The sequence below is a fragment of the Hoplias malabaricus genome, chromosome 12 (genome assembly GCF_029633855.1).
Source record: "Hoplias malabaricus isolate fHopMal1 chromosome 12, fHopMal1.hap1, whole genome shotgun sequence".
Lineage (NCBI taxonomy): Eukaryota > Metazoa > Chordata > Actinopteri > Characiformes > Erythrinidae > Hoplias > Hoplias malabaricus.
The window spans coordinates 23,009,477-23,027,770 of record NC_089811.1 but is presented as its reverse complement, the minus strand read 5'-3'; the positions used below and the strand labels follow the sequence as shown (position 1 = coordinate 23,027,770).

The following is an 18,294-nucleotide window of genomic DNA, read 5'->3' as shown; positions in this document are numbered from 1 at the left end:
ATCTACCAAAGACACATTTGGGTTTAGCCTCATATGCATAACTCCTTAGCAGTTTGAGAATTAACTTCTGAGAGACGGTTGGAAGCATAAACAAATCATGACCCTGAGATTAATTTCTGTTTGCAGGTGAGAATTAAAATGCACTTCTCCCTTCACATATAAATGGAGTAAATGAGTTGAGTAATTTTTGGTGGGTGATGTGTGTTTCTATTTAGTTACACCTGGGCTTTTGGTTATTATTACATTTATTTTCATTTACAATTTGCCCTGCTAATTAAAAACAAATATTTTGAAGTTTATAAGTTTATTGTTTGACATTTTCAGTTACGTTTGTGTGACAAATACTTTTCAGCTGATAATAATCCTGCAAAACTAGGCTTGTCAGGCCTGGTTTCATCCTAAATGTTTTGTTATTGCAGAGATGTATGCATAAGCCACAGAATTCTCATTTTTTTAACTGTTGATAGCTGAAATATAGTACACCAAAACATATCCAAAACAAAAAGTTTTTGTTTGTTTGTTTGTTTTTGTTTTTTGTTTTTGTTTTTGATTTACAAAAGCATACAAACACCATTTGAAGAAAAGTTGGGATGCTGTGCAAAGTGGAAAGTGTCAATGTGCAAATTATTTCAAAGCATCTAAGAGAGTGCTGAGTCTTTCAGAAATAAATGTAGAGTAGGGTTCACCATTCTCAGAAAAGACTGTACGGACAAATAGTGCACCAATTCAAGACTTACGTTTCTTAAAATAGCAAACACTGTATGATTTCATCATCTACAGTTCTGTAATGGAAATGTCTACATGGGCACAGAAGCTTTTCAGAAAACCATTATCTGTGAATGCAGTTTGTCGCTGCATGCAAAAAAATATGCATGTAAATCATACATAAACAGGATCCAGAAACACTGCCACCTTCCACCACCGGGGCCTGAGCTTATTTAAGATGGACAGAGGCAAAGTAGAAACATGTTCTCTGGTCTACCAAATCAAAATGTGAAATTCTTTTGGAAATCATGGATGCCTCATCCTCCGGGCTGAAGAGGAGTGGGACCATCCAGCTTCTTAGAAGCGGACAACTCAAAAGCCAGCATTATTGATGGTACGGGGGTTCATTGGTGCACATTGTATGGGTGATTTGTACATCTGTAAAGACATACAATAGTGGAAGAGTGTTGGAGCAACACGCTGCTACCCAGACAATGTTCTTTTCGGAGAAGGCCTTGCTTTTTTTCAGTAAGACAAGGCCAATCCACATTCTAAATGGATTAAAACAGTATGGCTTATTTGTAAAATGAGTTTAGGCGCAAAATTAGTCCAGACTTGTCACGCATTGAAATGAATTGGTAAGCACAATCACTATAATAGCAACAAGGGGACAAGGGGGACAAGCAAAAAGGGGAGAACATTTCACTTTCAGAACTAGAGCCATTGGTCTCATCAGTTAACAAATGTTTACAGAATGTTGTTAAAAGAAGAGGTGATGAAAAATAGCAGAAAACATGACCCTGCTTCAAGTTTGGGATGTGTTGCTGGCATCAATTTCAAATAGTTTTCAAAAAACAATTAACTTTCTTAGTTTCAACAATTAAAATGTTATCTTTGTACTATTTTCTATTAAATATGTGCTTTAAATTATCATATCAATGCACTTTGTTTTTATTTACATTTTGCATAGCATCCCATCTATTTTGGAAAGCGAGATTGTTGGTGCTGGACACAAATGTCATCTTTGTTTGCATTTTTGTGTTGAGAGAACAAAAAGGTTTTTCCCCAATGATTGGAAATATTGATTCTTTTCCTTCTACTGTAAACTTAGCATTTTGGCTAGTGTTGTATTTTTATTTGTACAAACAATTACGCTATAAGTAAAACAGATGGAAAGAGAGAAGTTTGTTAGTTCATTCATATTCTGTAAATGTTTCAGCCTGTTCAGAGTCACAATGGGTCTGGACTGTTTTTGTGTAATTCCTGTTTTTAATATTGTGTGAGAAAAATTGTTGGTACATGCTTCTATATAATTACTGATATGCATGCAGCTAATTTGTAGCCACCAACCTTCAGTCTCTATTAATACTGACTTTGAATGTATGAGGACCACCAGGAACTCCTCCCCCATAAGACACTATAGCACACACCTCGTACAGAGAAACCACTGAACTAGATTCTGAAGTAAACTCAAACTCAGACCACAGAGATGCATGTCCCAGCCAAGTCTCTGACAGGAAGACACACACACACACACACACACACACACACACACACACACACACCTACCAGTAAAGAGTTTCTCTTGTATTTACTTATTTACTTCATATACATAACCTGAGCCATTGTTACTAAGTTTTGAAAATAATCCTTGGTAGGTTTGAGCTAAATTCATTGTTGGCTATGCATTTGATGGTTCGATTTTAGAAATAGAACAGCCAACTCGTAAAATTGCAAATTGTCCTGTTAAAAAAAAAAAAAAAAAACACATGGCAAGTTTACCACTGAGGCAAAGACCCTTTTAATGGAAGAATGTAATAAGATTTTACTTCTGGTTATTCTGTAGCATTTCTGCTGGTTCACTGCTCCAGGCTTCAAACGGTGCAATGGACATCTACGGCATTTACACAATACACATCATTTAGAAATATAACAACCTGAACAAATAAAATTATGATTTCAGTGGCTGCACTACTGCAAGTCACACCTTAAACAGGGATGTTATTTAAGAGTGCACAGGATATATTTGATAAAAAGCCACATATCTCATATCAGCAATATCTTTATCCTAAGAACCTGCCACAAAAAATGTGGTTTGTAAATGGCAAGCAAAAAGAATTTATTCATCACTGCATTCATTATGAGTTCAATCAAGGATATAGCAATGAAAAACATTTTTTTCATCCAAATGTACGTGAGTTTTGGTTAAGATGATTTATAGATGTTGATTTCAATTAGAGCAATATTTTTAATAATAATAAAACGAAAATTGTAACAGTTACCATAAAATGACAAAAATAGTGAAAGAATGTTTACATTTTTCATTACAATTATGCATTACACATAAAAAACTAAAACATATTTGTACAGCTAATATATTCACATTAAAGACCCTTTCCTGTGGAAATCTAGTGTATAACCTTGTATATATATATATACTACACTTTCACATTTCATATATATATATATATATATATATTTTTATATATTTTTATATATATAATTTCCATGTCTGTTTTTTGATGAGCAGAATAGAATAAAACCAAACTTTAAATAATAAAGCAATATATGAATAATATATAGTGCAAGTTAAAGATAAATGTGACAGGGGGTTAATGCACTTCCAGTTTTGGGGGTAGGGGTTTATTACACCTCAGTCTAACAGCCTGAGTCTAACAGGCAGAGGCTGGGGCCCTTTAAAATACAGCTGGCTTTCTTTTGGAGTCGGCCAGTATAGATGTTTCTGGGTAGTGTTGATTTCCTGATGTCTACTATATTTTCTTGGTTTTTGTAGTGTTTTTATGTCGACGTTGTTGTGATGGCACCTTTCTGTCAAATGCTGTACTTCCTCCCTTTATGCTGTCCCAATATTGACTAATCATCGGCAAATTTGATAATGGCATGTCAGAGGCAGTTTAATCAGTGAACAACAGTAAAACCAATTCGGTGCTAAAAATTATTTTAAATGTGTTATTTTAGAGAATAACTATCCAGCAAAAGTACCATTTCAGCATTCAATGGTTGTTTGAGTGCTCATGGTTCTACAGCGTCACAGGTAAGTAGAGTGTATTCACTCTCAGTAAAACAGTCACTGCTGTGGTACCCTCAAGGGTACATATTCTGTACCTATCATTTAGGTAACTTAGCTATACCATAAACTATATTATCTAGATTTGTAGGTTGACTTTAGGTTTTTGATAAGTGTTGATTTCATATGGCCCATTTCACCTCCAGGACTCACATTTTCTCGTTATATATTACACAGCTGTAAAATTAAACCTGGAGAAGTGAATGCATCGTACGTTTAAAAAAAACAACTGAACACATTGTTTAGTGAGCAATAATATACTTCTATTGTACCTTTTTCTGACAGTGTAAGGGCACCACCAATTTAGATTTTTAACTAAACATTTATTATTACTATTATTATTATTATTATAGTATATTTTAAACACAACCTGCACAATGCAACAAAGTCATACTTTTTATAATATAAAAAAAAGGCTGTTAATGCTACACTGTCTGTGGTGCTACACTTTGTTGTACATATTCAGTACCTTTAAGTAGAAAACATAAATCTACCTTATACTATTATAATGGTATATTTTTAATTTGTGTTTATTTCATACATCATTTTATCTCCAGGACTTGTGTTGTTTTATTTTAAACAGTTCTGAAAATCAGTTCCAAAAAAAATTTAAAAATTAAATCAAATTTAGGTTTAGAAAAATATACAAAATTCAATTTTGTGGAATGTTTTGTTTATTTAGCTTCTACCCTTTTTTCCCAGGGCTCTTATGGCACATACGAGAAATGTACTTTTATTGTTTAAAAAAAAAATTATTGATTAGAGTTTTGCCATACAACCCAACTGTACTTTTCACATTTCATTTTTCACAATTTGATTTACAATATCTGTTTAATTCTGGTGATATTCTTACGCATTTTACTGAGAGGTCTGCAATATTATTGAGAAAATGTAATACTGTGTGTGTTTGGATGCTGCTTCTCACCAATGTGTTTGTTGATTGAGTGTTGAATGAGGTGTTGAATGACATTCTGTGTAGAGTTGATTTTATAGCATCCTTGGATGTCTAGATAGGTGTTCTATAAGTGTAACAATCAAACAATAAATCATTAAATAAGTAATTAAATAAATAAATCTATTTGTCTCAAATGCTAAATGCTGTTGTTTTGGAAATTCTGTAATTTTTAATACGTTAATTTAAACGTCAAAGGAAATACAAATGAAACTATCCCGTATTTAGTAATTACAATGGTTGCCACTCCACACTCATGAATTACACTTTTGAAGAAGATGTGGAGTAAAAGTACATAGATAACCCTCTGCATTGTTTGGATTTACATTCTCACACCATGTATGACACGTTTTACTCTCGCTCCCCAGTATTGAATTTTACAAACATATCAAGTTTCACCAAGTATCCTAAATGTCTGTAATTAAATTATTGATGAAAAAATTATTCAGGTTGCTTTTGGATTTGAAAGGCTTTGTTCTAGGAAAACATATCTAGGTTTAATTTAAAAAACACTAGAGATCCCGACATGAATTATCATGTGCCTCTAATATCTTCCACACAACATTTATGACATGAAATTGTGGTAAATATATGAAGCGATGCCTAAGACTTGCCTTATTTTTGCTTTCTTAAAGGTTTTATGGCCTAAAATATAAATATATACAAATATATACACCAATATATATATATATATATATATATATATATATATACAAAAACCCATGCAGAAGGTTAAATTTGACCTTTTATATGACATATGAAACTCTACTGAACACTTTCACATAAGTTTTTCTTAGATAGCAAAACAAATGGCATTGTAGATTTCACAGGTTCTGGTTTCTTTTAACAAAAGACTATAGAAAATATGAGTCATTTTCTTGAAACCCTCACGTTAATCCACGCAGAACAACTTTGTTTACACTGTAAAACTAAATAGTTAATATAAACATAAAAAAATGTCTATATGTATGTATGTACAAACATGTTAAAATGGTTACAACAAAGACTGCATTATCTGAATCACATTTTTTGCTAGTCAGCACAGTTCCATAATTTCACTCCTGTACAGTTCTTTCCACCCTGGACACCAACTCAAAAATCTTAATAATAATAATAAAACTTGTTTTAATTTGTTAATGGTATAAATGCATTTGATATCCATTCTCAGAAAAACTAGAGGCTCTTGACTACCACAAGGAAATTAGAGAAACCTGCTGTTAACATCCTCATCTGTTCTCTCTGTAGAGGCAATGGGTTTGAGTGACCCTGTCACGTGTTATATCCTGGATGCATTTCTGCTGCTTTACTGCATCATTTTCACTGGACTGTACTTCAGAATAAAGGTGAGACTGTAATATAAACGTTTGCTTTGACAGAAGACAGATACATTTTATTTTCGGTCCTGCGGTGTTTTACATTCTCAATACTATTTTCTCTGTTGGATGTTTTAGTTTTCAAGAATGCGGACTAATAGCTTACCAGCAGATGAGCCCGTCTATGAGGTGCGTTTCAGTGGTTTTCTTGCAGCAGCTGCTCTGCAAGACTTTTTATTACAATTTAAATTTCAAAAGGAAAGAAATACTATGTTTGTAAGACACATTGCCCTATGTTTATAGTAAAAAAAAAAATGAATCACTGAATCACTGTTAAAATCAGCATCACCTTTTTTGGGGTCTAATATTGCCAGCTCCCTTTTTAAACTGGGGTAATTATATATATATATATATATATATATATATATATATATATATATATATATATATATATATATATATATATATATATATAAAACAGATGGCTCAACAAAAATGCTCCAAAACAGATTGCAGTTAAATCTTCTTCATGATTAAGATAAGACATTTTTCCTTGATCTTTTCAGTTACTTCTTTGGAATTATAATGGTTTGTTTAGAGCATGGCTGACCAGCGTGGCCCACATTGGGTTTGACCTGCCAAAAGCTCACACACTCACCCAGTTAAACACTGTGCACATTATTAAGGCAGAGCATTTGTGCATGGGTATTAGTAATTCACTATTTTTTAAAACTATTTTTCTTCCCAAAGTAGTCATTGTCAGTTCCACCCATTTCCTAGGACTTTCATAATTACAGGATGTTGCAACTCTAGGATGGTGAAGGCTAGTACAAGCTTTCATGCACTTAGAGTGAAAAACCCACTGCCCAAATCTGCGATGGTAGCAAATTAATGTATTGGCTAGCATCACACTGAATGATGTGAGGAGAAGGTGGGCCATCTTATTCACCCACAGAGAGGTCAATAACACACCATTGAACTCCTGGCTTTAGATTATTGAAGCATCAACTTCTCATCGCGGCACCACTCAGAAGCCCTGTTCATTCACTGTAAATGAAACATTGTTTGCCACATTGCATTAAACAGTGAAACAAAATTCATTTTACTTGAAAGCTCTTTCAGCATCTTGCCTTTATAGTTTCAAAAAACAATCTGCATTTTAAGTTTTCTTCAATGACAAAATAATCCGTTAAGATGTTTGTGCGTGCCATTTGTTAGAGCTCCTCTGATGCTGGTTTGCCGCCTTGAGTGCTGACATATTCAAATCTTGCTGCTGTACTGAGTGACTATGTGAGCAGCTTAAAAAAAAGCCATCTATCTATCTATCGTTACACTTACATAGCGCATTTCTAGACACCCAAGGACGCTTTACAATCCACACTGCTCAGAACGCTCAGAACACTCAGTCCACACACACACTGGCGAGAAGCAGCGGCCAAACGCGCACAGCGTACTCTTGACCAGGAACGACCGTTCATTTGGAGGACTGCATCGGGCACTAGGATTTCACTCAGGATAGAGTGCCAATCTATGTCTGGGCACACACACATTCGTTCACACACCAGAACAGTTATTAGAGAAGCTAATTCACCTACCCTCCATGTTTTTGCACAGCCATATCTTCAAACAGTAGGTAATTTCTTAAAAAATAATAATAATAAAATATAATTTTTTTGGTATTTTGGTAAACGTCTACATTTGTTTATATATAAAATGAATATTGTTCTTTGGTCCCATAAGACAGAAAGCATGTAGAGTGACATGAAAGAAAGAAAGAAAGAAAGAAAGAAAGACTGAGTGTGTGTTTTACTCTACATTTTGTCTGTCTTTTGCGTAGGGTCTGAAAACAGATGAGGTGAATGATGAGTATCAAACTCTGGAGCCTCAAAGCAGCCAGGCTAGCGGCCCTACGAGAAGAGTGAGCTTACCTTTTATTAAACGTGTCAGCTTATCTACAATTATTGATGTATGGACTAATTATTCCATAAATACAGACTCATGTTATCATGAAACTTAGCATGAAAAAGAATACATTAAGCCTTATCTATAGTTGCAAACATAAGCAAGCATGTTAAGCAATGAATGTATAGCTTGTAATCACTTTTATATTTTCCATGAATTCTGATTACATCATTCACAAATTATACATTATTTTAATAGCAGAATCGAGCACAGCAGGAGGAAAGCCAGTATGAGGTGAGTAGAGCTAATTATACACTCTGAAACACTTCAAAGGTACACATCATCGTAACATGACAATAAGAAATGGAAAACAATAATCAGACTATCAAAAATCACAATTAAAATGGTTAGCTGCCAGTGTAATATATGGGATTACTCCCAAACTGATATGTAGTCACACTAGTGAAAAAAACACACACATTGCCTTACTTTTCCATAGTATTTTCAAATGAAATGCAAAGCCCTTGATTTATTTTTTGTTTCTCTGAATTTGACCTCTTTTCTGAAAGATTATACATGGACTTCAACAATTTAAAAGAAGCTGATTGTTTTAGGATTCAATGCAATCTATAACAAAACATATCTGCATTACAAACATAACCCTCAAAATGGTAATTCTGTAGGAAATAAACTTTTTTTTTTCAATGAATTTTGGGCCATTTCTATTGGTTCATTCATTGAAAGATTTTTACACACTGTAAAGTTTTAAAATGCTTAAACAAAGTTTTGCTGACAGTGTAGTGTAAACTAAACTAAGTAATGGGCAATACACATAACATTTCATATAAAAAGTGTTGTGGAAAATGTGCCAAAATCAATGGTTCAATATCCTTTTCATTAATGTAACCAAATTTATCACCAGTTCACAATAGTTTTTCAGTGTGTTGATTACATTATAAGGTTTGTCAGTTCTGTCAGTTTGACAGAATTTTCTCTTTAGAGCAGTTGTGGCTCGAATGCTAGCACCCATACTTACTAAAAATATGGTCTAAAATTAACACTACTTTAAATTAATCCTGTTGTTTTAAGGCAGCTAGGTAATACATTAAGGAATCTAGCTTTGGAATCTCTGTTTACATTATACAATAACTTTTAAAAAGGCACAAAAATTCAAAGTAAACATCATTTGTCTTTACTGCAGATTGCAAAGCTCCATCACTAAATATTCAGAGGTGGAAAATGACAGTAATAATACTGAATGATAGAGGATAAATTACTTGTATATCATGCCAATTTGCTTCCTACGACACCCACAGTTTTTAGTCTGTCTTTCATAAGTTAGGAAGGTGTTAGTGTGAAAATATAAATATATATTGCACATATCACAACTGGATAAAATCTATTTAACCATATCAGTATCTTTAGTGTGTTGAAGTATCAGTGTGGAATACAGCATGACACATGACTCAAAAACACTAATTATAAAGATAAAGCTATATATTTAGGTTTCACATGCTCTCTTCATTCTCATTTTTTCATTCTGCTTTCAATGAAGAATCTCTCTAAATTATGCATATATGGTGGGGTTTTTTTCCCCGTCAACCTTGTAAGTTCTTTGACCATCTGCATGAGACAATTTTTAAAACCCTTTTACTTCAGTTAATTTTTTTTATTCATTTAATTACCTTTAACATAAAGCAGATTGAATTCTGTTCGCAATAATTAAAACATTTACAGATATATTTTGATTAATTTGTTACCTTTTATTTTGTCATATATTCTGTGTGCGGGTGAGGCTAACAAAAATCAAACAGATTTATTTATTTTTAAGGGTTATTTATTTATTTATTTATTCATGGTAGTACACAATTATCACTCTCCAACAGAAATCATGTATTCATTTTTTCAGCTTTTAACTTGCTGCAGCAAACAACTGGAGGGACCAGAGCACAACTTGCAATAATTAATACAATTACTCTATTCTTGTAAAGTAAAAAAAAAACTATTTTTGAGATACATGAGAGTGCTTCTGGTTTGGTATTGAAAAAAAAATTGATAAACTCTGACACACTGCTAACTGATTACATATTTTATTTACCAATTTAGTAATTAACAGTTAATCTTTAAACCACAGTTTACACCAGGATTAAAAAAAGAACTGAAGCGGTACTCTAAACACTAAACACTGCTGGATGTTAATATTTATTCAGATGTCAGCTGGTTTTGTGGCTGACGTGATTCTTCAAGCTGACTTAAGCATATACACGGACATTTATTTATGTTTAAATGGTTACATTTTCTTGTTTTACACCTTGTCCTACATCTCATCAAGTTCTCTGAAGTTACATGCGACCAGATGCTACTTGTTGATTGTAACGTAATCTGTGGCAGCCTACTTAAGCATAACCCAAAATTGGGCTGTCAGCAATTATAAGTTAAATTTCAAATTTTAAACAGTTACACAGCAGCTCTCTGGCTGGTAGACTGTGGAAAAATATCTGCAAGATTAAGACAGCTGTTGCTTCACAAAGAGGCTTTTTTCTATTAGACTTGTAAGGGTTGTGTAGTCTAACCATGCAGGGCTGCGGTTTGACATGAATTTGTCTCGTTTAATGTTCTAATGCGATTAACATTCAGATAAAGACTTTCATCAGTAATTATCTTGCTGTGAAACTACACCATTACTGTAGACACTGTGTACACAATCTGACAAATCGGTAGAGAAAAGCATATTTCCTCTCTCAGGACACTTTTTTAAAATGTATTTATTTAATTTTTTTGCATAATATATTTTCACTGTATCCTGGGCTTTGTCGTGTTTCTAATAACCTACAGTTATTAGCCTTATTACATATTTCAAAGCATTTTTGATACTTTATTGTATTCTACTCTCTCAGAGACAACAGTATTCTAACAAGAGTCAATAAAAATGTGGTTAAGAAAGTTTACAACTTTGATGAACAGCTTTGAAAATATTTGTGGATTCAGATGACACCAAATATTAATTTTGGCCCTTGAATCTTGCAACAGCTTTGGTGCTATGTTTTAGCAAGTAAAACCTGATATTAATGATGGCAGTAACCCAAATTATTTACTATTTTTAAAACATCAAATTGGCATTCATACAGTCACTACTAGGAAATACACTGGTAATAAAATTAATATATTTTTGTTCAGTGGTTTATTTACTGATTTATTTCTTTTGCTGTCCTATGTACAATTTTGATTTAAATCATTCATTGGTTCAAATTTGATTAGATATTAGGGCTGTGCCATATCGTGTGCAATAATATCATCATCATTTTTTTAATTATATAAAATCTCAGTATTGTGATATTAGTAATATTCAGACTTGTTTACGTAATGATGTCATGCAGTTACCCATAATATGCCACTCCTTACACGAGTCATTTAGCCATTTAGCACAGTGAAGTACAGTGGAAATTGGCTCTGAGGTGGAGGAATTTGCTCCAAAAAAGTGGAGTGGCTTGTGGAGGTGGTTTAGTTATAAAATATCAGACTTACAATAAACCATGGAATTGTGTTAGAAATGAAAGAAGCCTTTAATATTATTGATATATATTATCCACCGCTTATCCGGGTCGTGGATGAAGCAGTCAGAGTAAAGAAACCCAGACCTCCCTCTCCCCAGCCACCTTTTCCTTCACTCATGAACAAGACCCCAAGGTATTTGAACTCCTCCAGTTGAGGCAGGATCTCACTTCCAACCTGGAGAGAGCACTTCACCCTTTTCCGACTGAGTACCATGGACTCAGATTTAGAGGTGCTGATCCTCATCCTTACCGCTTCACACTCAGCTGCAAATTACAGGGTGGGCCATTTATATGGATACACCTTAATAAAATGGGAATGGTTGGTGATATTAACTTCCTGTTTGTGGCACATTAGTATATGGGAGGGGGAAAGATGGGTGGTGACCATGGTGGCCATTTTGAAGTTGGCCATTTTGGATCCAAATTTTGTTTTTTCAATGGGAAGAGGGTCATGTGACACATCAAACTTATTGGGAATCTCACAAGAAAAAGAAGGTCATGTGACGTTGGTTTTAATGTAACTTTATTCTTTCATGAGTTATTTACAAGTTTCTGACCACTTACAAAATGTGTTCAAAGTGCTGCCCATTGGGTTGGATTGTCAATGCAACCCTCTCTCCCACTCTTCTCACACTGATAGCAACACCGCAGTAAAAATTCTAGCACATGCTTCCAGTATCTGTAGTTTCCACACGATGTTGCAAGGACGTGTCAGCAAGGACATCCCCACAACATCCAGAGCCTTAATATATATTAAATATATTTCATTTAATATAATTGATATTAATATAATATTGATTTTGTTGCAATAGTCTGTTTTTGAAATTAATACAAGTATTTTTCAGTGTTTTGTCATATCACCAAGTATATCGTAATCACCAAAATACCCTGAAAGAATGTGATATTATTTTATATACATCTCCAAAAAATATTTATAAATTATTTTCATTAATCAGTATACACCAATCAGCCATAAAATATGGTCACTTCCTTATTTTTCTACTCACTGTTCGCTCTCAGCTCCACTGAAGTTCCGGACCCCCACAGAGCAGGTATGATTTGGGTGGTGGATCCTGCTCAGCGCTGCAGTAACACTGATATTGTCATGGTGTGTAAATGTGTGTTGTGCTGGTAGGAGTGGATCAGACACAGCAGTGCTGCTATTTTTACATACTGTATCCACTCATGTCCACTCTGTTACACACACCTAAATTGACGGTCCACCTTGTGTATTTAAAGTCACACATACCAGTAAGACACACACTAACACCCCATAACCATGTCAGAGTCAGTTCAGCAGAGAGAATAATCCACCATCCAGATAATATCTGCTCTGTGATGGTCCTATACTAGTTCTGACCATTGAACATCTGGGTGAGTCAAAGAAAGTATGCAATTACATTATTTTAATAATTACAGTACAGTCTGTAATTGTAGAATGAATTAATTGATTGCTATATTGTAGTTATTCATTGTGCCCTGAGCAATACCGTATGACAAAGGGTAAAGAAATTCTGAAAATTACAAAAGAAAAAAATATTCCCCTAATCTTAACACTTACAATGTTGTATAAGAAAGCCATTATGTGAAAGTTATTCCATTAAAAATTTAACTTGATAGACTTCCACAACATAGCACTTTCTATCATTTATTCATTTATTTATTAACCACTTATCCAGTTCAGTTTCGCAGTGGTCTGGAGCCTACCCGGAAACACTGGGTGCAAGGCAGCCTGGAGGGGGCAACAGTCCTTTGCAGGGCAACACACACATTCATTCACACACTCACACCTATGGACTTTTGAGTAGCCAATCCACATATCAATATGTGTTTTTGGACCATGGGTGGAAACCAGAGCACCCGTAGGACAGGATCTGGAACGTACATTCTAAGGAAAGCAATTTACAGACTTAAAGTGTTGACTACAAAAAAACACAGTACTTAATCTATGCATAAAAATACTTAGACTACAAAATACTACACAAAAACCAAGCTATATAAGGAAATCTGCAAAAATACGTGTGAAGATACAAATAGGCAGTGCCATAATACTTGTGCAAAGAAGTGTAAATAACAGACTAAATTAATTAATAAATGAATGAATAAATGATGACAAATAAAATGTTCAGCTGTGAAGTGTCTAGGAGTGCAAGATGCGCTAGTGTCCAGATGTGCAAACAGCTAAAATAAATGCATATGTATATTTGCATATAAGATTCAGTCCTCCTCCATCTTCTGGCCCCACTGGGCAGGGGTGAAGGGATACATAAAAGGCACAAAACATTTATGACATTATAGAGATGGTTCAGTGCCCGAGTGTCACACAGCCTGAGAAACATGCTGTGAATCGGCAGGCCAAATTCTACCATAATGTAGCCACAGGAGCCCTCTTGTGGTGGTGTAGAACAGTGCAAATGTCTTTTTAAGGATATGTCGGTACAAACTCAAGCCTGTTTTTTGTTTGTTTGTTTTTTTCCTCTGTAGGCATTGAAATCTCCAACAAATGACGATTACCAGGAGATCAAAAGTAAAGGCAAGGTATGCATTTAAAGAGGCTGATTCTGTAAGATATCATTTTTAAAATGGATTTCTGTTATGGGTTGGTAAATGTAATTTTGTGTCTGTATCTCTCCATAGCCTCACAAAAGTAAGGGCAAAGCCAAAGAGGTAAATATAATAATTCCATATTCATCTGTACACTTTGGTAGAGGTGGGTGAATGTTATCTAGGTGTGTCACAATACACACAGTGCAAATATTAATTTGAAAGCTTATCTTACGTTGCTTGCTAATGGACTAAGTCATGGTTTCCACAGTGTAATTATTACAGAAGTGTTTTGTGCAGACTTTAAAAGCATTACTGATTATGTGGATTTCAAAATAGTAGCTTCAAAAAAGTCAGAATTATAATATTAGTAATGTAAATATAGTCATAAGCAGCAATACAGGTAAATGGCCATTATGTACATACACTGATCAGCCATTACATATTACTGACTTCCTTATATTGACATTCATGGTCCATTTTATCATCTCCCCTGACCATACAGGAACACTTTGTAGTTCTGAGATTACAGATATGTACATATGTAATCCATATGTTGCACTGCATACTTTATCATCTCACTTTTACCCTGTTCTTAACTCGGTGCATCTGATGAAAATAATGAGCTAACTAACAATCTTTTGTGAAGTGGATGTGATTGAGTAAATCTATACCATGCAGGACCAGGACTGAGGACCACCACAGAGCAGATATGAATTGAATGGTGAACCCTTCTCAGAGCTGCAGTGACACTGACGTGATGGTGGTGGTGTGTTAGGCATTGTTTTGTTGGTATGAGTGGATCAGACACTGCAGTGCGGCTGGAGATTTTAGTCCACTCTCTTAGACACACCTACGTTGATGGACTACATTGTAAATGTCAGAGACAGTAGCTCACCTGTCGTTGAACAGTTTGTGTTGGTCAGCCTTCATCAGTGGACACAGGACGCAAACAGGATGTCAACACTATGTCAGTGGCACTGCAGCACTGAGAATGATCTCCCACCCAAACCATACCTGCTCTGTGGTGGTCCTGATCATTGAAGAGCAGGGTGAAACTGGTGGGAATATTTCCATTGAAACCCTGTATCCTTAAGGTCTGTTAAAGTTCACTGGATAGGTTTCACTCAGTATTCCAGAAGAGTATTCATGAGATTAAGAATAAATCCCTAAAGTGTCTCAGCTCAGTTTGGAGTCTATAGTCTTAGATTGAGATTACCACTGCTTGGATATGAGTGTCACTGATAGACATTTGTTACCTGCCTCTTCCTTGCAGTCTGGCGCTAAGAGCAGGAAGGATGCAGCCGAGGCCTTTGAGATGGAGACCGTTCCATCTATACCTTCACGCAGCTGAGCCAATATACACAGCACCAATGGCATCTCCTAAAGCATTAGCTGAAAATCTGTTAATGTTTCCAAGCCAACACTTTCACACATTTCTCTTAATGTAATAAGTCAAATATAAGGTGGTCAAATCCAGACAGCGCTTGTAAATTTACAATAAAGGTTTATTTTATTTTTATTTGTTTTCCTTATTAAATGTAGGACTGGTAACCATTGCAAAGATAATTTCACACCAGGTGCACTAAACAAGCCACAACACACCCTGCAATATTAACCATTATACAACAGTTAGTTCCGGTCACACACTATGATTGGTGGAGAAGTGTTCTAAAGCATGCTTTATTTCGCGACATCACGTTTTTTTTTCACTACCACTGTATCAGTCCACTGACCGCTGTTTCTAACAGCTCTTTTCATGCTGCAGCTGTCTTTATTACATTTTCTCCAGTAAATAACTTTCAGCTCATGTTTCACGCCAATGAACTGCATTCAGTTTACTTCGAGACTATATACTGATACTAATACTGATAAAAATCATGTGCCAATTACATTCGTTTTCACTGTTAAACGCTAAGTTTAGCTTATCTCCTGTAATGCATGAAGACTGAGTGCAGCCCTGGAGGGGACGTGGTTCATTTTTTGTTTATTTGAAGGATGTTTCAGTTATTTTTTAACTATAAGCCTACATATGATACTTTATTTATTTATTTAAGCACAAGTTTAAAACGCTTAATGTCCCTCATCAGGGAGCTTGATGCACAGATGGGAACCTAACCAATCTTCACAGGAATTATGTAAAATATTTATGGCTCCTAAGTTATACATTTTGGGAAATGTAGGGCTCTGGAAATCGATCCAGTGCAAATAATTATTATTTTGGTGTTGTATTTAAATGAGCTTCTAGTGCTCAACTGAAAAGATGATGCATGTTGTTTACTTCAAAACTTCCGTACACAATTGCAATTCGTTCACTCAATTTCTTTTTTACCCACATCCCCTCCAGTGCTCTTTAGGGCAGTGACTGGCTCTAAAGAAAGTTTTCCATACATCCATCCATTATCTGTAACCGCTTATCCAATTTAGGGTCGCGGGGGGTCCAGAGCCTACCTGGAATCATTGGGCGCAAGGCGGGAACACACACTGGAGGGGGCGACAGTCCTTCACAGGGCAACACAGACACACACACATTCACTCACACACTCACACCTACAGACACTTTTGAGTCGCCAATCCACCTATCAACGTGTACTTTTGGAGGAAACCGGAGCACCCGGAGGAAACCCACGCGGACACGGGGAGAACACACCAACTTCTCACAGTCACCCGGAGCAAGACTTAACCACAACCTCCAGGTCCCTGGAGCTCCAACAGCAACAATTCTTAGCGCCGCTTAAAGCTCCTCATTTTCTCCCTATGTACCTGGATAGTGCCTGCCTGCAGCACCGAAGGACTCCATTTACGTTCCTCTATTATGTCTGTCTACAGGCTGACACTGTGTCCGAAACTGTGCCTTGTTCATTATATAGTGCACTATTTTGGTGTTCCGCCATTTATTAGTAGTGTCCGAAATCATAGTAGACAATTTTCAGTGCACTCAAACAATCCCACAATGCACTGCAAATTGTACAGTACAACCTATGTACACTAACAGATTACCCATAATCCAATGTGTTGTTTGGTAAAACCCCACATGAGGTAGTGTCTAAAATCATTTACTACCCTCATAGTCCCTATAATATAGGGAATAGTGAATGGTGAGCCATTTTGGACACAGGGTGAGTGACTGTTTTACTGAGCAGCGTGCCACTGCGCTTAGGCATTGTACACTTACCCAAGCGAAAGAAAAGGTAGTTCCCACCAACTGCGTATCATTTAGACAAGATCTCAATAGCTTAGTTACTTTCCACTGTGTTCCTTTTAATGATATACATTACCTCAAATGACCAAAGTAGCAAAATATCAATATTTTGATTTGAGAATCGATTTCAGAGAATTAAGTTCTGGTATCGGAGCTATCAATATTTCAGTATTGATCCGCACATCACTTGGAAAAATGCAGGACCAACAGAAACTGCTTTGACTATGCAGTGTCCTGTATAAAACGTGTTGCGAAACGGTTCTAACATTTCCAGCGTGTGGTGAGTTGCTTCTGGTGTGAAATCGCTTTAAGAATATGAGAGAATGTGGCTTCATATTCAAAGCCACTGTTTTTAGACCAGCAGATTATGTTGTGTTTCAGAGACAATAGTTGTTGTTTATATATCTCAGCTAAAAATCAATTCAATTAGCCAAGAATATGGAGGCCTCACTGACCATTTCTCAGTTCTCAGTTGTGAGTCTATTGCATTTACACACTGAGATAGTGAAATGTCTATTTAGCTTTGTAAAGATGGGTAAATATAGTCAGAATTATGGGCCGCTTGTATCCTGTACATTTTGTAACTTTCCTCTGCAGAGAAAGGAACCTTAGACCACAATCTTTATTTACACCAGACCCTCCAGGTTCCAAGATCTTGGACTCTTCAGCCCCCTCCACCCATTTTCACAGGGGGACTGGGTTTCAAAAGCTTTCTTGTTTTACTCCTTTTTTTTCCCCCAAACTGTATTTTTTAATCCATCTTTAAAAAAGAGATGCCAATAATATTGGAACTGATTGTACATAAAGTGTATACATATATTCTAAAAATTTGTTTGCTTTAAGCCCTTTTGAGTCCAGTCTTTATATAATTAAGCTCAGAGTAGATGTAGGCTTCAGGACATGTAACTAATTCTATATTTAATGAATGGAATGATTTCTCATGCAAATAAACTCAAGTATTTTTTTTTATATAAATCCAGGATTATTTGTTATTACTGTATTTTTAAAATTTAACATGTAAGACATCTCTAGTG

At 35.3% G+C, this 18,294-nt stretch overlaps 1 protein-coding gene across 5 annotated transcripts in view; it reads left to right on the top strand.

Moving 5' to 3' along the window:
* cd247l (CD247 antigen like) overlaps positions 1 to 18,294 on the top strand; it is a 25,487-nt gene extending 7,193 nt beyond the window's left edge. For 4 of the 5 annotated variants that reach the window (XM_066686155.1, XM_066686152.1, XM_066686154.1 and 1 more), the window contains 7 exons: positions 5,991 to 6,088; positions 6,197 to 6,247; positions 7,896 to 7,976; positions 8,219 to 8,254; positions 13,999 to 14,052; positions 14,152 to 14,181; positions 15,335 to 18,294. In XM_066686155.1, coding sequence (XP_066542252.1) covers positions 5,996 to 6,088; positions 6,197 to 6,247; positions 7,896 to 7,976; positions 8,219 to 8,254; positions 13,999 to 14,052; positions 14,152 to 14,181; positions 15,335 to 15,412 — 423 coding nt within the window. In that variant the 5' untranslated portion in view covers positions 5,991 to 5,995 and the 3' untranslated portion in view covers positions 15,413 to 18,294. The remainder of the gene's footprint in view (positions 1 to 5,990; positions 6,089 to 6,196; positions 6,248 to 7,895; positions 7,977 to 8,218; positions 8,255 to 13,998; positions 14,053 to 14,151; positions 14,182 to 15,334) is intronic. The other variant, XM_066686156.1, reaches the window with a different exon arrangement.